Genomic DNA, 20429 nt, shown 5'->3' with positions numbered 1-20429 from the left:
GAAAATGGTTGCAAACAGGAAAGACCAGGATGAAAACAAAACATCAACAGGACACAAACATTAAAATTAAACATTTAAATTTTTATTTCTAACTACACATTTAAAAAGCCAACAGGAACACACAAATAATTTCACCCCTCACTCTCAAAGCTAACCACAGTGCCAGGAACTGTGCCCGTTGCCTTACCACTCCTATTATCGCAGCTATTTGCGACGCAAGAACTGCTATCCCCTCGCACCCCCAAGAAAACGTATTCTAGGATAAAACTGCCCAAGGCTTTTTAGCTCATTACCAGTTCCAACCGCTTCAGTTCAGCCAGACTGCGGGGGGATTTGGCGGCCAAGTGTAAGGCGCGAACCGTCTCCCAGGAAACCCGGCTCGCCCTGCCCCCTGGTTACGCCCCCACTTCCGCTCCTGCGCACTGGAGCTCGGGGGGGGGGGGACCGAGGCTACCTGAAGGAAATGGCCACTTCCCGCTTACCACCGGCGACGCTAACGCTAAAGCAGGTAGCGCCGTTTTCGCCAGCCTTTCCAGGATCTAACCTCGATTATCCATCTCTCCCTCCAGCCCACCCTGCGGAGTGGGTCGCGGGGGCGGGACTTCGTGATGCGGAAGCCGGCGGTGGGGGTGGGGAGGAGGGTCGGGGAGGAGGGGGCTGCCCTCTGGCCCCGGGTTCGTGAGGCGGGCGGGCTGTGCGTCTCGGAGCTTTAATGCCTTGGCCACGGTGAAGACTGTTACGTCTGTCGTCCTGAGCTATGGTAAAGAGTGGGATTGCCTGCACTGGTTTTAGAAAAAAGTGCTGTTACTGTAGTTACAGCCGCTAGTAACTGGTAGTTCTTTTTCTGCTCATTGGTTATCTTTCGATGTTAAGGGTTTCTTAGGTTTGACAAAGGAGTAAGCAAACCGCCCAAATACACTTTTTGCCTTTTTCTTAAAAGAGAAGTTCTTTTTTGCCCTTTTCAAAATTGAGGACCAAAGAGAAGTCATCTATTTAGTAGATTCCTAAAGTAAAGCCCTCTGGGCTGTAGATTTTGCAGTTGTAATTGACATTTCTCCTCCCCTCTACAGTTCATGAGAAGGCAACAAGTTCTCCTTCTCTACAGAAGGATTTTGCAAGCAATTCGGGAAGTGCCAAATGATTCTGATCGAAAATACCTGAAGGACTGGGCAAGGGAAGAATTCAAAAGAAACAAAAGTGCCACCCGAGAGGTGAGAACAAGATCATGGTGAGGACAGGCCCTGACCATTTTGTATTATTACTTTTTTTAAAGTTTAATAGACATTTTGGAATATAAGGATCATGGAGATGTACGTACATCTTGATCATTCCTTTAATGTTACCAATTTTCCACTCAAATGATAATTGAAATTTTACAATCTTTACAGTAGCATCACCTGACTTTTCTGTTAAACCATACATACACACACAGGAAAAGATTATCAATAGGACAGCATGATGGTTTGGGAAGTATGACGACTGGGGTTTACAAAAGCATGTCAGACACTGTGCACCCTTTGTCGTCAGTTTGGGGCTTTCCTAACAGTGGTTCCAATTCTCAGTGTTGGTCCCTGAATAATAAATGAAATGATAGAGCCGTACCTTGTTTAACCAAGTAAAACAGTGACCAGCTTTCACTTTCTTCTACAGGATACAATCCGGATGATGATTACTCAAGGCAATATGCAGCTCAAAGAGTTAGAAAAAACCCTTGCTTTGGCAAAATCTTAACGATAGCATTATTCTGAAAGACTTTCAAAGTTTCCATGTGTATTAATTAGACTCGATGGGCAGCCTAAAAGCAAGTCAAACTGTACAGTACTTGGGAAAATGTCAGAACATGGAGCAGGGCATGTCAGAGCAAACAAAAGCACATCAGAACAATTGCCTTAACACTGAAAAACATACCCTGCATTTTGAAAATGTTTTTGGATGTGTCAGCAGTTCAAGCAGCAAAAACCAGTACAAGTGGTCAGCACTACCATTAACCCTCTGGGAAATGCAAATTAAAACCACATTGAAACAGTACCACATCCACTGGAATAACTATAATTAAAAACAGTTAAGCGAATGTTGGTAAAGATATAGGGAAACTGGACCCCTCATACATGCTGTGGGAATATCAAATGGCACAGCCACTTGGAACACAGACTGTCAGTTGCTTAAAAGATTAAGTTACCAAACAGTTCAGCAGTTTCCTCCTAGGTTTATAACCAAGAGAACTGAAAATCTTTCTATAAGAAAACTTGTATAGGAATATTCATAGCAGCATTATTCATAATAGCCAAGAAGTAGAAGCAATCCAAATGCCCATCATCTGATAAATGATTAAATAAGATGTCTGTAGAATATTATCTAGCAATAAAAAGGAATGAAGTACTGATACATGGATGTACCAGAGACCAGTCACAAAAGATCACATATTGTAGGATTCCATTTATATGAAGCATCTAAAATAGGAAGAAAGAGGTGGTTCCCCAGGGTGTGGATAGCATGGAAAGTAATTGCAAATGGATATGGGGTTTCTTTTCTGGGTGATGAAAACATTCTAAAGTTGGGGGTGTGGGTTGCACAACTCTGAATATACCAAAGTCCGTTGAATCATATATTTTGCATGTGGGATATGTGAATTATACTTTAGTAAAGGCTTTACTGATTTTTTTGCTGATAAAGAACTGACGTATAATACTGTGTAAATCACTATTTTAAGAAATTGTATGAGATCTATGGATGTATACTGACCTCAGAAGATACCCTGGACCTTTCCTGAAAAAAAAATCCTTCTGCATTACTGATGGTTGTTGAGGTAGGTTCTTCGGATGTGTCATGAGCCAGTAGTCCAAGGATTCCCTGAAAAGACCACCACCGGTAATATAGATCTTTGTTGGAAAGAGGAGAGACAGAAGCTTAATGAACACATTAAGGAATTTACCAAAAAGAAGAGGCAACGTCTGGATGAAACTAATGCAATTACCTTAGCATCCACATAGAAAGAAGTGAAACCATCAGGGAAGATCCTTGGTGCATTAGGTTCTCTTCCAGTGACAGGAAGAAAGAGTTTGAAGAATACATTGAAGACGAGAAGTTGACTTGAGGACATTCCAACCAAATCTATAACAATTACTTTAGTGAAAATGAAAGCTTATGGAAGAGGTGGGATCGGCGGTCCTATAGACGGATGTCCTCTGTTCTTTTACAGAACAGATCTAAAAAGTTAATCCAAGAATCTGCTCAGCACCTGAAAAATGTAGGAGAAACTTTGCAGAATGATAAATGGTTAACCTAGTACTGGACTGCCTGCCAGAGAGAGAGAAGCAGATGGTGGCGTTTGTCCATGACCTGCCTGCATTGCCAGGGTCCACCCGCCCCTCCCACAGCCTCAGCCCACAAGACAAAATAATTCTGAATATTCTTCAGCCGGGTAATCTAATTCAAAATGCTTGAGCTAATTATCAGATTTGTACATAGCTGTACATCAGTTAACCTACTGCAAAGCCATTTGATGAACAGAAGCATTTGTGAGCAGTCTCTGAACAGAGAACACTTTTCTTTGTGCAGCATGATCTACCTATTCAAGTACAGGCAATTTCTAGTAAATCTAAAATCTTGACACTACAGATCATCCTTTCGGGAGGTGAAGTCCATGACTTGGTGATGTTCTTCCTAGTGGTGTATGTCAAAGATGTAAGAGCATTTGTGGTTTAAGTTTGTAAGATACAAATACCAGACTACAAGAAAACCTAACTTGGGATTTGTTTTGTTTTTTAAATTGGGCAAAACACTGCAAATTGAATGTTCATCTTCCAGACGCTAAGATTATTATAATCTTAGTAATGGACAGCATTTGAGTGCTAAATAAATCTCAGGCTAAACAACAATTTCTCCTCCCATATGGAACCATGCTCATTAAAATGTTGGCCAGGTTTGAACTCCTGGTGAAACACATTTTATTTAGCATCTTTATCAGTGTTCTGGCTTAGACAACAATTACCTTTCTGGATATTCCCTGTGAACTATACTCATGTGGGGGCACCTCGGTGGCTGAGTCAGTTAAGCGTCCGACTCTCGATTTTGGCTCAGGTCATGATCTCAGGGTGGTGAGATCGAGCCCTGCATCAGGCTCTGTGCTGAGCATGGAGCCTGCTTAAGATTCTCCCTCTCCCTCATCCCCTACCCGCCCTCTAAAACAAAACAAAAAAACCCGTAACTATACTCTTGTTTGAATGTTAAAGTTTTGTTCCCAAAGTTTAAAGTACTTGGATGTTCAGTTTATGTATTTGAACTACAATAAGTCAAATCTTTATATTAAAACTTTTTAAATACCAAAGCTTTCTAGCATGAGGATAAGTGGCTAGGGGTATTATTTAGCATACTGACTGTCCCTACGTCATTACCTTTTTTGAAGTGTGCCATCTGGTTGGAAGTTTCTGAACTCAGCACAGGCATTGCTGTGGGTGGGCCTGCAGAGGACATTATAATATTTGGGGAAAAGCAGCACATATTCTTTGGTGTCTCTATTACTGGAGTCACACAAGTAGACACTCAGGAGAGGCTGAGACCCCCACTTACCTAAATTGTCTCTTACGGAAGAAAAACGCTAGTCAAACAACAGAAGGAAACAGTTCACATCTACCGTGGGAAAAAACTGGGATTATGTAGAGTAAGGTCTAAGCAGAATCAAAAGCAAATTGTCACTTTGTGCCAAACTAGAAATCGCCGCAGCCTATTTCCTTCCTTGAGTCAGGCATTTGAGAAATTCAGGATTAAATTTGCTATTTTTGTTTACTAGGAAGAGGAAATTGCTTTTTACCCACTCTGGTTTGCATTAGGAAAACTGCTGTTTCCTGGTTATGTGTCTCATGGATTTAATATATTCATATTTATCGCCGTATTTTGACAATATTACAGAAGAATATTTCCCTTTAAAATCACAACAGGGGGCGCCTGGGTGGCTCAGTCGTTAAGCGTCTGCCTTCAGCTCAGGTCATGATCCCAGGATCCTGGGATCGAGTCCCGCATCGGGTTCCCTCCTCGGCGGGAAGCCTGCTCTCCCTCTCCCACTCCTCCTGCTTGTGTTCCCTCTCTCGCTGTGTCTCTCTCTGTCAAATAAATAAATAAAATCTTAAAAAAAAAAAAAAATCACAACAGAAAACAATTTAAATTTTTTTCCTTATAAGTATTCTAAAAGGTCACTGGTTTTGTCTTCTAAATCTTAATTGATTTGGCTTTTATATCACAGGAAATGTATTTAGCTTTTATGAATAATTTGTTAGAAAATGTTATTTTGCCTGCATATAGTTATAAGTGAGGTTTTGTTCTCTCAGTTCAGTATTTTCTAAAAGGTCAGCAGTCTAAACAAAACATTAAAGCTTGTACTGAGAAATATTTCCATATTATTGGCTTTTGAAAAATTTATTTTTCATGCAGTACACCTGGTCTCTACTCTAAAGCAGCTGTATTTACCAGAAGTTACCCTTCTATCAAAACAAGGTAAAGTATGCCTGCATGAAGGCACTCTTTCTGGGAACCGTAAATTTGATTAACCACACAAACGAAAATATACACTAAACAGTCACATTTTCATTTTTTAAATAAGGATTTTAACATCCATAGTGTTGAGAACCATGTTTAATGCTTGAAAGAGACAAATTCAAGGTAATAAAAATATTAAATAGAAGACAACATACCTCTCAAGTATCAGCGCTTGACTGGAAAAAAAAAAAAAAAAGATTTAAGCATGAAAACATCAATTCCTTTATTTTGGGCTCCCGAAGTCAAAAGTAAGATTAGAACTATATTCAGTCTAACCACAGATTTTACTTTACTCAATGCAATAATTCATTAATAAAAACCCCACTTCAGTATTACACAACCTTTCTGTGTTTTACATTTTCCCCCATAGCTATTGAAAGTTCCAGTCTCCGTTTCAAACACGACCCACATGACAGACTTTCAGTTAATAGTTTTGCTTCTTTGGAAGAGTACTATCATGGCATTTGCTCATTTTAGCAGATAGCCTAAGGGAAAAATAAGGAAAGATACCCATCAGACCCGAAGTTGAATTTTTGACAATACTAAAGAATAAAAACCCATAAAATAAGCTGTTGGTCTTGAGATGCTGCCACTGGTTTGGGTTAGGAGGCCAACTGATGGTGTTCTGTTTCCTTGCCTCTACTGGGTTCCCTTCGGTTAGAGAAGGATCCATGTAATCGGCCAGACCAGGTGCCTTCGACTCTTCTCATTCCTCCCTCGTCTCTTCCCTGTGACTTGGACAAAAATACCCAGTTCATAATGATAAGCTGCCTGCTTCTGATGGGTAGAGGTTACATAATCAAAATACTTCCTTCCAAAGCACTCTGTGGTCAAGATAAAATTTGTTTTCAGGCATTTCTCAACAAGGATACTCCTTGGGTAACAGGAGATATGTGGTAAGTGGGAAGAACTGCTTAGACTACAACTTACGGAGTATCTCAGGATTTCATCTCTTGAGTATCAGGCAGTTCTCAAGAAACTGATGTGTGTTGAGGAAGGATTCTAAAGCTGCCCATGACCCGAGAGACACCGAAGGCACCATCCCACTGCAGTTGGGTGGTTCTGCCTGGGGGCACAGAGGGGAATGAAGAGAGAAGGCGCCTCCCCACCGAGGGTAACAGGAGTCTCGGGAACACCACCACATCCTGAATGGTAGTTGAGGAACAAGACAAGCTCACAGACATGAACATCAGCTCGAGAGGACATTAAATTGATTCCCTATCTGGGTTGTGTAATGGTGAGCTACATCTAGATCTAGATTTGTTAGGAATGCCTCTGTTCATAGATTGTCACTATTAAAAATAACCGCGAGCTTGATTAGGCAAAAACAAAGGGACTATAAACATACTGTGTTTTTCTGGGTGTGCCCATGTCAGGAAATCATTTTCTCTTTGGCTCAATGAGCAACATTTTATTCAACGTTAGAGACAATAGTTACTCAGTTCCTGTGTTGTTGGAAACAGAATGGAGATTTCTGTGCATACATGGAATCTGGAGGAGATGAATATAATCCCACATACCAAGGGACAAGAAGCGGAGAAATCCAAAATTTCAACATACCCAAGCTACTTTTATAACTTTGTATACACCACAGAGCAGAGTAAAATCCTTGGGGCTCCACAAAGCTGGGAAACAGTGGGGTCTAGATCAAGTTATTGAATTATTTTACCTTGACAGAATCACTGCAAAGCAGTGGGAAACTTTTGAGGCTCTTCAATGACCAGACACAATTAGAAGTGAAATACTTTCAAGAAATAGCCTTACTTCTTTATAAAATGTAGATCAAAAAGCTCAAATTTAGAAAGGTACTCTTGGATAATTGGGTGTGATTAAGGATAGAAGCTTCAGGTAATTGTTAAATGAATGTTTTTCCATTAATCTTTAAAATCAGGATTAATCAATTGTCGTATTGCTGTATGTTGGCTGAAAATACAGAAACAATGACCCAATGATTTGAACCTTTCTCATTTGAGTTTATTAACAAATATTCCCAGTGCTTTTTGCCAATTCCTCATTATTTTAAATACCCTCCGACTTTGCAAAATATTTTAAGATATGCTGGATCTAGTGACATTATGAAAATCTTTTTCTCCTCAAAATCTATTTGATAAGTTTTCATCTGGTTAAAAGGTCAGCCTTTTGAGAAGTAGGAATTGAGAGGGAATTTTGCGCATCTCAGCCACAGCGCTCACAGAAAGATGCCCGTCTGGGCCCAGCAAGTGCGCGTCACATGAATGACTACTGGCGTTCACAAGGGATTCGTTTTTCTTCTTCCCTTTGATTTGTATTATTTCATACATCCTGAATTTTAGGGTTTAGACTCTACAGATCGTCAGTTTCTAAGCGTGGCTCACTTAATCTGAGCTTTCGAACCTCAGATGAGCCTGGACTGAGGTTATGACTTTGTAATGACACCTGAAACTAAGCAAGCGTCCCCTGGTTTCAGTCTCATTGTTGAAGTCGTCATAACTTCAGGGCATAGGAAGCATGGGTCTGGCACATCTCAGAAATTTGACTTTTTTTGAAAGACAAGTCCACTGCGTGCACAATAATGGACACCTTGGGCCTAGCTCTTCTAGAGCTGCAAAGCCAGCAATCATCAAGAATCCCTTCTTGTGCCACGCCCCAGGTCCTAATTGTCCTTCTGCACCTTTGTCCTTAGTTTAGCAAGTTCTTCTTCTAAGCTTTTAATATGTTCCTTCAGGGTGGCCTTGTCTTGCTGGGCCTTCTGACTGGCTTGGCTTCGTGCTTCCTCAATCTTCCTTTCATACCACTTTTCCATCTGGGTAGAAACAGCCTCAAAAAAGTACTGGGTAATCTCCAGAGCTTGGGAGGCATCTCGAGTGTGAGGGGCGGTCTGCTCGCTGCCTGTTGCTGGTGGCGGCCCACAGGGGTTGCTGGGTGCTGGGTGCTGGGTCCGATGCCTTGTTTGCCCGCTTTTCCCAGACTTCCTGGTTTGGGTGCCTCTGTCTACACAGGGCCCAGCCTGCTGATCACATTTGGCTGCCTCTTTCAAGGGTAGCAAGGCTGTCTGGACCTTGACATTCCTCAGCCGGGAACCCATACAGTCTGAGGAAGACAGCTCCTGCTGTGTTCTCTGGGGAGCCGTGGGGTTGAAGGCCTTTTCCTTGGGCCTCACCACCTGAGGAGAACTGTCAGAAGCTGCTACTGGACCTGCAGTGACCACTGATTGATCCACACCTAGTTTCAGAAGGAAAACAAAACCACATTCACACAGTCCCGTGGCTCTGGGTCGGCATTTCAGAGTCCTGGTTAATCCTGTCAACCATCAGCCTTCCCAACTGCCAACCACCATGTGCAATTTCTCCTCTGCCCTCCCCACTTCCACTTCCCCCCGATGATCATTTTGACTTGTCAGGGCTTTCACGGATTAACGACACCAGTGGCATCTAAGCCAAAAAAGTTGCTGGCCTTTCCTTTAGCCAGTTAGAAAGCTTCGAAAGCTCTGGGTAATTTTGTGATTGCTAAGGATGACACAGCTCACCAAGTATCTCCAGAACAGAACTGGGTATGCATAGATGAGAATGAATCTGCCCATTCCCTAATTTCTGGGCCTTTTCCACACCATAGCCCCAGTTACTAGCTCTCTATACCCAGAGCTCCAGCCAAGTTCCATAACTAGACCTAGCATGAAAAATTTGCCCAGGATTTCCCCAATGTTATGGGCACAAAGAAGACAAAACCACAGTTCCAGAAATGGCCTATAATAACATAATACACATGACATATCAAAATCCCTCACAGAGGCCTAATTACGAAGGTTCTAAATGTCCTCAAAATTAGCACGGAGTATAATCACTGCGGCTAATGAAAAGACACTTTGCTTGAAAGATCTCTATCTAGCACCTGGGGCTTCAATATATGAACTGCTGTTTATGGAGGTTTTACACAGTTGGACAAAGGTCAAAGGCTGATCAAGTAGAAAGCAGCTCAAGGGCCAGGGCAAGGAGCCTGCTGAGGAGACAGATGTTCATTCCTCACTCTTCATCTTTGGGACCCACTCTGACACCATCAACATTGTACCTGAAACACTGCTATCACCAGTCAACAATTCTTGATTATTCCTTTATTCAGAAATGTCTGAATACTTAAATAGGAGTACCTTATTACCGTATAGTAACTGAAAGTACAGCAGTAACCAAAGTAAGTTCTCAGCCCTATAGAATTTAGACTCCAGTGTTTTCCACAGCCCTATATCCTAGGGGCTGCCTTTGGATACAGCAGAGAACAATCTCGGGGGGTTTTACCACCTTTGGATGGAATGGCTCTCTCTGCACACGCGTTACCTGTAGAGGACTCGTAAGTAGATGGTACGGATTTGGTCCTAGAGGCCCTAGAATCTCCAGAAAGCTTCAGCTCCAGATTCTGAATCTTTAACATGCACCAGGTTTTTAATTCATCCACCAATGACATCTACAAAAACAAAAACAAAAACAAACCCGCACAAATGATTAGGTGAATTGGACATGTGGTTTATGAATGAAAGCATCAAGAGTGGACTCTTCAATTATGAAAGTTCAGGATATCATCTTGACAAGCCTAAAAGCTGTGGATTCCCTCCACTCCCACAGCCACACAGCCTTCTCTGCTGCCCTGTGTAGACCAGGATTCACCCAGCACCAAACCTGATAGTTTCTATAATCTTTGAGTGACTTAGGGCAAGAGACACCTTGAACACCCAAAGCTTCCCAAATCTTACAAATCAAGAATTTTTGGCTGTTCAGGAGCATGAACTCTCACACATTCAACAAGGACTCATTTTATGTGTGTTGTTCTTAGACGAACTCCCCAAGGGCAGGAAACAACTCTAGCTCAACAACAGAGCAATGCCTAACAAATGCACAATACATAGAAGAGATTCCAAGCAGAGACCACATCTTCCCCAGCGTATTCTATGAACGTTTCAGTCTCCACCAATTACCAGAATATTCAGCAACAAATGGACTGAACTACATGTTCTTTTCTATGCATTATATAAATGAATAAAAGGACATTAAAAAGGACATGCTACATAATCCAAATGCTTTCATGGGTTCTTGGCCCCTGGGTTTCCAGCGATGGGTCCAAGTCTTAACTCGGTGGAGAGGTGCAGTAAATACCCAGCTAACGACGCATCCTGGTTTTCACCTGTCGTTTCTCCCCCTCGTGCTTCTCGGTGTCTGAATGCTGCTGCAGGCGGGTCACGCACTCCGTTCTCTCCGCTGCGAGCCGCTCGACCATCAGCTTGTCCAGAACACGCATCTAGGATTCAGCGGGCAAAGAGCACAGGACTGACATGATCTAAGGATGGGGCGCGGACTCCTGACTCCTGAGACGGGGCTCTGGGGGACCAAGCAGGGGCCAGAGAGAACAGAAGCAAGCCTCCACTTCTCTTTTATCCTAGTTTCATCTAGTATTCATCGAACTCTCGGTTTTCACAATCCCTCAGCATGTTTCTGTTATTCAAGGCTTTTTTTCCTCATTTGTTAAAGTCCTAAGGGGTTGAAGAGACTGAACACACAGTAAATCTACAACATAAGCCAACAGACCTTGTACATAGAATTTTTATATGTTTTAGAACATTATTTCCAAGACTATTATTGAAAGGAAAAACTACTTCTAGAAGTATGCAGCTGTACCTGATCTTAATTATCCTTTCTATTAATTTTTAACACCCCACCCTTAAATGTTAGTGGCTGCCTGTGAGGCAGCAAAAGCAGCTGAATGCTCAGCGCTTTTATCCAGTGTTCTTAATGAGCCAACCCCCTTAGTGCTTCGCTGAAAGTAGTCAAAGCAAGTGTGAAGAAGGGGGGGGAATTAAAGTGGGTGTGTCAGAGAACAGATGATTGTCCCCTTTCAGTCATGCCCTCCTAGGTCCCCCCAACATCGTGACATTTCCCATAGGGCCCTAACACCCAGGAAAGCCAAACTTCCACTGCTTTGACAAGGTCCAAACAGGGGAAAGGAACTTTGTTAGGAGGGGCCAGCCCACGAGGGCTCGCTGCTGAGCTCTCTCGTCAGGGACACACATGATGCTCAAAAAACTAATAGAGCAGTAGGTTCCGGAGATGTGGTGAGCACCTTCTGTTTCGTTCCTTCAGCCCTCATGTTTTCCTGTGAGCCGCTCTCCTGTTTTCTAGGATTGGCCTACTCCCCTACCTCCTTATCCTCTGTCAAGAGCAACCGTGTTGACAGAGCTTTGTTCCAGGGCATGGCTGACTGATTCACGCAGGAGTGCCTGACTCGTGCCACACCAGGGTCCTTTACCTGTGGTTAGGAATTAGGACGAAGGTTCCACACCCCCATCTGTCACCCTCCTTGAAATGAAGCAAGGTCCTTGAGAAGATCCAGCATTTATCTAACACATTTCCTCTCTGGGCTTAGGCTAGCCGAAGTGGGTTTTATTTATAAGACAGTCTTAACTAATATATTATGGCATTAGGAAAAGATTTCTTGAAGGCGCTTTCCATGAAGTACAAATAGCAAATAAACCCAAAATGTTCTACCTCACCAACAAACAAGGAAACAAGAATTAAACAGTATTCTTAATTCGACAAAAACTTGAAAAATGATAATATTAATGACAGCAAAAGTTTGAGACAGAGACTCAATTTATATCCTATCCTGCCTGTTGGATATAAATTCACACAACCTTTCTGTTAAGTAGATTACTAATATTTGTCAAGAGCCTTAAACATATTCTTAACTCTGGACCCAGTTATCCTAAATCTGAGCAAATAACTTGAAAAGCAAACGTTTACGCATGGGGCACCTGGGTGGCTCAGTCGTTAAGCGTCTGCCTTCGGCTCAGGTCATGATCCCAGAGTCCTGGGATTGAGTCCCACATCAGGCTCCCTGCTCAGTGGGGAGTCTGCTTCTCCCTCTCCCACTCCCCCTGCTTGTGTTCCCTCTCTCGCTGTGTCTCTCTCTGTCAAATAAATAAATAAAATCTTAAAAAAAAAAAAAAAAGCAAACATTTACGCACATAAATGTCCATCATAGCGTTATTTATAAGAGTGAAAAACTATAAGCAACTTTAAAGTCTAATAAAAAGGAATAGTTAAATAAACTGTTGTATTAATATGCTGGACTATTATGAAGCAAAGGACATGGGAAAGTGCTCAGGACATCAAATTAGGTGAAAAAAGCTGGAAGCAAAAATATATAACTTAAGGTGACCTAACTTAAGGTTTCATCTAGTATTCATCGAACTCTAGGTTTTCACAATCCTTGAGCATATGTTTCTGTGTAGTCAAGCCTTCTTTTTCTCATTTGTTAAAGTCCTAAGGGGTTGAAGAGACTGAACACACAGTAAATCTACAACTTGAGCCAATGCAGACCTAGTATTAAGTTAACCTAAGGTGTAACTTAGGGAGGTGGGTGGGGGTTTGGGTGAAATAGGTGATGGGGATTTAGGAATGAACTCCTTGGGATGACCACTGGGTGATGTGTGAGATTGTTAAACCACTCTATAGTACACCTGAAATATAACACTGTTCACTATACTGGAGGTAAAAATAAATAAATAAACCATGTACTAGACAAAAACAAATGATATGTTTAGCTCCATATACAGAAGAGTACATTGTCTTAAACAGCACAACAAAACTCAGGATGTCGAAGACATTACTAAATTTAAACATAGTTACAAAGATGACAAGGGCTCTTCGGGTCCAAGATGGGGAGGTCGTAAGGCCCTTAATCTCCTCCACAGACCCACCAAATCTACACCTATTTATAGAGCAATTCCTCCTAAAGCCCTGGGGGATGACTGAGCAGTTTCTGTGCCACAGAAAATAAACCATATAGAGAACAGGAAGGCAGAGACATGGTACCAAAGGGACCCCCCCAACACTGAACTGTAGTGCAGAGAGTACTGAGCAAACGTGGAAAGATTTGTCTGTCCTGGTGCACAGAAGAAAAGCCTGGATGTAAAAGGGCAACTAGAATACAAAGGCACCAGAGCCCTGCCAGATGTCGGGGGAGCCGTCGGAAAGCTCTCGAGTCAGGAGGGCCGGCAAGCACCAGAATCTCTGTTCCCCCATCACCTTGATATCGCAGATGGGAGCAGGGCCTGGGCACTCCAGGCATCCTGCCACGTCAGTGGGCCCTGCCCTAACCCACACCAGCCCGAGCTGTCCCACCAAGGCAGCCCCAGCATGGCACACACATGGACACCCTGGTCAGTGCTCACGACAGCTCCAGCCATGTTGCCAAGGCGACACAGACGCAAAGCACCTTGGACACTCCAGGCCCACGTCGCTGCAACTCCCAGTGACTTGCCAGGGCACACTCAACACAGTGCCCTGAGACCTCCCCCGCACTCCCCTGTGGCTCCAGATGACGTGCCAGGGTACATCCCGTGAAGAGCAACCTGCAACACATCACCTTGCACCCACTTCAGCTTCCGCTGGTCTGCCAGGGCACCCTCCTCATAGAGAGCTCCGGGACATCCCTATACCCACACTTCAGCTTCAACTGACCTGCCATGAGGCCTTTGGCACAGAGAGCCCCAGGACTGCCCCAATTTGCACCCACTTCAGTTCAGGCCATGCCACTAAGCCCCAGTGCAGAGAGCCCGGAGACCACCGCCCCCCCCCCGCCAGGCCACACCAGCCACAGTTCTGCCAGCCAGCCAAAGTCACCAAGCATACACACTCTGCAGAGTGGATTACCATACATAAGACCATTCCTTCAAGTTTAGGATAGGTAGCTGTTTTGCCTGATTCTGCCCAAGAAACAAAAGCAGAAAGTCAAGCAAACGAGGAGACAGAGGAATATACTTCAAACAAATGAACAAAACAAAAGAAGAACTAAATGAAACGGAGGTAGCCAATCTGCCTGATAAAAGAGTTCAAAGTAATGGTCTTAAAGATGCTCACCAGCTGCACAGAAGAGGATGAATTCAGAACCTCAACAAAGAAACAGAAAATATAAAAAGAACCAATCAGAGAAGAATATAGTAACTAAAATGAAAAACACAATATAAGGAACCAACAGAATAGAGGATGAGGAAGAATGGATCTGGAATCTGGAAGATGAGGTAATGGAAAGCACCCAAACTGAACAAAAGAAGAAAAAATAATTTTAAAAAATAATGATAGGTGAAGGGATCTCTTTGACAACCACAAACATTTGCATTATAGGCATCCCAGAAGGAAGAGAAAGACAGAACGGAACAGAAAACTTATGTGAAGAGATAGCTAAAAACTTCCCTGCGCTGGGGGAGGAAAACAGACACCAGGTTCAGGAAGCACAGAGAGTTCTAAACAAAATGAACCCAAAGGAGATCCACACCATGACACATAATTAAAATGTCAAAGAGTAAAGATAAAGAGAATTTCAAAAGCAGCAAAAGTAACTAGTAACATTCAAGGAAACCCCAATAAGGCTATCAGCTGATTTTTTAGAAACTTTCCAGGCCAGAGGAAGTGACGTGATATATTCAAAGTACTGGAAAAAAAAAAACCTACAACCAAGAATATTCTGCCCAGCAAGTTTATTATTCAGAATCGAATGAGAGATAAAGACTTTCCTAAACAAAAGCTGAAAGAATTCATCACCACTAAAACAGCCTTACAAGAAAAAAAATTTTTTAAGATTCCATTTATTTATTTGAGAGAGAGAGAGAGCGCACAAGCCAGGGGAGGGGCAGAGGGAGAGGGAGAAGCAGACTCCCTGCTGAGCAGGGAGCCCAACACGGGGCTTAATCCCAGGACACCGGGATCTTGACCTGAGCTGAAGACAGATGCTTAACCGACTGAGCCACCCAGGTGCCCCAACTTTACAAGAAATTTTAAAGAGATCTTTTTAAATAGTAAAAAGTCCATAATTAGAAAATTATGAAAAAAAGAGTTCATGAGTAAAAGCAACGTAAAGGTAGTAAAGCAATCACTTATAAAACTAGTATGAAGGTTAAGAGACAAAGAGGTGAAATTGTATCTTTAAAATTAGTTAAGGAAACTCAAAAGAAAGATACAAAATGACAACATACAAAAATATGGGGGGGGTCACTAAAAATGAAGTTCTTTTTGAATGTATTCAAACTTAAGTGACAATTTTTTTTTTTTTTTGAGAGAGAGCATGCATGTGCACATGAGTGGAGGATGGGGCAGGGAGAGAGGGGGCAGAGGGAGAGCAAGAATCAAGCAGGCTCCATGCCTGGCACAGAGCCCAACGCGGGGCTCGATCTCATGACCTGACATGATGATCTGAGCCAAAATCAAGAGAGTTGGTCACTTAACCTCCTGAGCCACCCAGGCTCCCCAAATGACCATCAATTTAACATAGACTCTCTACAATTACGAGGTTATATATGAATCTCATGGTAAACACAAACCCTAAACCTAGGATACACACACACACAAAAGAAAGTGAAGCAGAACACTAAAGAAAGTCATTAATCATAAGAAAACAGAGCAAGAGCGGAACAGAGAATTACAAAACAACAACAATAAAATGGCAATAGGTACATACCTATCAATAATTAAATGTAAATGGTCTAAATGATCCAATCAAGAGACAGAGGGTGATTGAATGGATAAAAAAATAAATAAATAAGGGGCGCCTGGGTGGCTCAGTCATTAAGCGTCTGCCTTTGGCTCAGGTCATGATCCCGGGGTCCTGGGATCGAGCCCCGCATCAGGCTCCCTGCTCTGAGGGAAGCCTGCTTCTCCCTCTACCACTGCCCCTGCTTGTGTTCCCTCTCTCGCTATGTCTCTGTCAAATAAAATCAAATCTTAAAAAAAAAAAATAAGACCCATCTATTTGCTGCCTGCAAGATACTCACTTCAGACTTAAAGGCACACACAGACTAAAAGTGAAGGGATAGAAGAGATTCCATGCAAACAGAAGGGAAGTGGGTGGAGGTAGCCAGAGTAGCAATACTTATAAGAAACAGAGACTTCAAAACAAAGACTGAACAAGAGACAAAGAAGAACATTACATAATATTAAAGGGATCAATCCAACAAGAGGATTATAACAATTGTAAATACATATGCACCTAACCTCAAAGAACCTAAATACATAAAGCAAATATTAGGAGACAAAGGGAGAAATTGATAGTAATACAATAATACTAGGAGACTTTAACATCCCACTTACATCAGTGGATAGATCATTCAGATAGAAAATAAGGAAATTGCCTTTTTTTAATTTAAAGATTCTATTTATTTACCTGAGAGAGAGAGAAAAAAACGCACAAGAGCAGGGGGAGCGGCAGGCAGAGGGAGAAACTGGCTCCTGGCTGAGCAGGTAGCCCAATGCGAGGCTCCATCCCAGGACCCTGGGATCATGACCTGAGCTGAAGGCAGACACTCAACCAACCAAGCCACCCAGGAAATGGTCTTTGAACAATACATTAGATCAGATGGACTTAACAGATATTTATAGAACCTTCTAAACAAAAACAGAATACACATTCAAGTGCACATGGAACATTCTTCAGAATAGATTACGTGTTAAAACAAGTCTCAATAAATGTAAGATGACTGAAATCATATCAAGCACCTTTTCTGACCATAAAAGTATGAACCTAGAAATGAAATACAAGAAAAATAACTGGAAAAAGCATAAACACATGGAGCATAAACAACATGCTACTAAACAACCAATGGGTCAACAAAGAAATCAAAGTAAAAACAAAAAATATATGGAGACAAATGAAAACGTACAGAATCTTTGGGACCAGCAAAAGGAGTTCTAAGAGGGAAATTTAGGTAATATGGGTCTACCTCAAGAAACAAACAAAATCTCAAAAAAATCTAACCTTACACCTAAAGGAACTACAAGAAGAAAAAGCCCAAAGTTGGAAGAAAAGAAATATCAGAGAGAAAATAAATGAATCAGAGACTAAATAAAAATAGAAAAGATCAGTGAAACCAAGAGCTGGTTCTTTGAAAAGAAAATTGATAAACCTTTAGCCAGAATCATCAAGAAAAAAAAGAGGACCCAAATAAATAAAAGAAATGAAAGAGGGAAGTAACAACTGGCACCACAGAAATACAAAGAATTGTAAGAGACTTCTACAAAAAATTATATGTTAACAAACTGGAAGAATGGATAAATTCCTAGAAACATACAATTTTCCAAAACTGAATCAGGAAGAAATAGAAAATATTAACAAACCAATTACTAATAATGAAATTGAACTGGTAATAAAAAAACTCCCCAAAAATAAAAGTCCAGGACCAGATGGATTCACAGTTGAATTCTACCAAAGATATAAAGAAGATCTGAGGAGCCGGGGTGGTTCAGTCAGTTAAGTGTCTGCCTTCAGCTCAGGTCATGATCTCAGGGTCCTGGGATCAAGTCCCACATCGGGCTCCCTGCTCAGCAGAGAGCCTGCTTCTCCCTCTCCCTCTGCACCTCCCCCTGCTCATGTTCTATCTCTCTGTCTCAAATGAATAAATTAAAAAAAACTTAAAAACAAAACAAACATCTGGAACAGAATAGAAAACCCAGAAATGGACCCTCAACTCTATGGTCAACTAATCTTTTGATAAAGCAGGAAAGAATATCCAATGCGAAAAGGACAGTCTCTTCAACAAATGGTGTTGGGAAAATTGGACAGCCACGTGCAGAAGAATGAAGCTGGACCATTTCCTTACACCATACACAAAAATAGACTCAAAATGGATGAAAGACCTAAATGTGAGACAGGAATCCATCAAAATCCTAGAGAACACAGGCAGCAACCTCTGTGGCCTTAGCCACAGCAGCTTCTTGCCAGACACATCGCCAAAGGGAAGGGAAACAAAGGCAAAAATGAACTATTGGGACTTCATCAAGATAAAAAGCTTCTGCACAGCAAAGGAAACAGTCGACAAAACCAAAAGACAACCAACAGAATGGGAGAAGATATTTGCAAATGACATATCAGATAAAGGGTTAATATCCAAAATCTATAAAGAACTTACCAAACTCAACACCCAAAGAATAATGCAATCACAAAATGTGCAGAAGACACGAACAGACACTTCTCCAAAGAAGACATCCAAATGTCCAACAGACACATGAAAAAGTGCTCAACATTGCTCGGCATCAGGGAAATACAAATCAAAACCTCAATGAGATACCACCTCACACCAGTCAGAATGGCTAAAATTAATAAGTCAGGAAATGACAGATGTTGGTGGGGATGCAGAGAAAGGGGAACCCTCCCAAACTGTTGGTGGGAATGCAAGCTGGGGCAGCCACTCTGGAAAACAGTATGGAGGTTCCTCAAAAAGTTGAAAATAGAGCTACCCTACGACCCAGCAATTGCACTACTAGGTCTTTACCCCAAAGATACAAATGTAGTAATCGGAAGGGGCACCTGCACCCCAATGTTTATAGCAGCAATGTCCACAATAGCCAAACTATGGAAAGAGCCCAGATGTCCATCGATAGATGAATGGATAAATAAGATGTGGTGTATATATATATATATATACACACACACACAATGATTACTCAACCATCAGAAAAAGAAATCTTGCCATTTGCAACAACGTGGATGGAACTAGAGGGTATTATGCTAAGCAAAGTAAGTCCATCAGAGAAAGACAATTATCATATAATCTCACTTATATGTGGAATTTAAGAGACAAAATAGAGGACTGGGGGAAGGCAGGGAAGAATAAAACAAGATGAAATCAGAGAGGGAGACAAACCATAAGAGACTTAATCATAGGAAAAAACTGAGGGTTATTGGCTTGGTGGGGAGGGGGTGCGGGAATGGGATCACTGGGTGATGGGCACTGGGGAGGGCACGTGATGTAATGAGCACTGGGTGTTATAGAAGACTGATGAATCACTGACCTCTTCCTCTGAAACCAATAATACATTATATGTTAATTAACTGAATTTAAATTAAAAAAAAGATTTTGGGGGGGCTTGAAAGAAATCACAAAAGCAGGCCTCTTGCCTGATAGCCCGCCTGACATGCTCAGGGCAGAGGCTGCAGAATAGAAGGATGTGCTGAGGGCTCTTTCTGATTTCATTTCCTGTCAGAACACCTGGACATGAGAAGAATTCCAGGCCACTCACTGACCTGGTGCTGGGTCTTGTTCTCCATATGTCCCAGCTTTGTGTTCATTTTATCCTGAACTGACCCCAGCTCTGCTTTGATCTCCTCCACAGCTGCCTCCAACTGGTTCTCCAGCTTGTTGATTAGGGGTTCACATCGACAACCATTTATCGGTGCCTGACAGGGGAACAATAAAGTAATCAATCCACTCATCCGTTCCTTCCCCAAATTGGTTTTGAGTACCCATCCAGTGCTGGTCAGTATACCAGGGGGATAGAGACGATGGAGGAGGCGCAGTCATGCCTGGCCTAACTTTGGGATGTCCAGTGGGCCAAGCTTTGGGACCAAGAGGCACTGAGAAGATTCAGAGAGTCCCAATCCTTGTTTCTTTTATCCACTCTGGGGCCTCAAGATTATGCAGTCACCTAAGGATGGTGCAGAAAGCTCGGTAACTAGCCCTGCGTGCCTGGGCCTAAGCTAGGGGGTGCCATCTGCAGTTCAGGTCAGGAGGGCCGCCTGGTTTATCTTCCAAGCTCATGCCTTAAGTCAACACTGAAAGTGGATCTTCATCCCCAGGAATAGTAAGAAAGGCACAGCCTTCCTTAAGGCCTGTCCTCCTAGGCCCAGACAGGGCTCACTAGGTACCTGCATCACTCTCCCATCCTCCTAGGTCCAGACAGGGCTCATTAGGTACCTGCATCACTCTCCCGTCCTCCTAGGTCCAGACAGGGCTCACCAGGTCCCTGCATCACTCTCCCGTCCTCCTAGGCCCAGACACGGCTCAGTAGGTTCCTGCATCACTCTCCCGTCCTCCTAGGCCCAGACACGGCTCACTAGGTTCCTGCATCACTCTCCCGTCCTCCTAGGCCCAGACAGGGCTCACTAGG

The 20429-nt window shown here is 42.5% G+C and overlaps 2 protein-coding genes across 5 annotated transcripts in view; one reads left to right on the top strand and one right to left on the bottom strand.

Annotated features, from left to right (window-relative positions):
* Positions 1–423: 423 nt before the first annotated feature.
* Positions 424–4568, top strand: LYRM2 (LYR motif containing 2). The gene is made up of 3 exons (XM_034991406.1): positions 424–508; positions 1071–1211; positions 1651–4568. Exons 1-3 carry the CDS (start codon positions 464–466, stop codon positions 1729–1731), a joined length of 267 nt encoding a protein of 88 aa, XP_034847297.1. The 5' UTR covers positions 424–463; the 3' UTR covers positions 1732–4568.
* A 2331-nt stretch (positions 4569–6899) lies between these two features.
* The window catches only part of ANKRD6 (ankyrin repeat domain 6), a 184455-nt gene continuing 170925 nt past the window's right edge, over positions 6900–20429 (bottom strand). For all 4 annotated transcript variants that reach the window (XM_034991400.1, XM_034991401.1, XM_034991402.1 and 1 more), the window contains 4 exons: positions 19567–19719; positions 10681–10794; positions 9840–9966; positions 6900–8733 (listed from right to left, as the gene is read on the bottom strand). In XM_034991400.1, coding sequence (XP_034847291.1) covers positions 8165–8733; positions 9840–9966; positions 10681–10794; positions 19567–19719 — 963 coding nt within the window. In that variant the 3' untranslated portion in view covers positions 6900–8164. The remainder of the gene's footprint in view (positions 8734–9839; positions 9967–10680; positions 10795–19566; positions 19720–20429) is intronic.

This window comes from Mirounga leonina, unplaced genomic scaffold, assembly GCF_011800145.1.
Source record: "Mirounga leonina isolate KUSES-001 unplaced genomic scaffold, KU_Mleo_1.0 Mir_53, whole genome shotgun sequence".
Lineage (NCBI taxonomy): Eukaryota > Metazoa > Chordata > Mammalia > Carnivora > Phocidae > Mirounga > Mirounga leonina.
The sequence above is the reverse complement of the archived record's forward strand: the minus strand, read 5'-3'. Positions and strand labels throughout refer to the sequence as shown.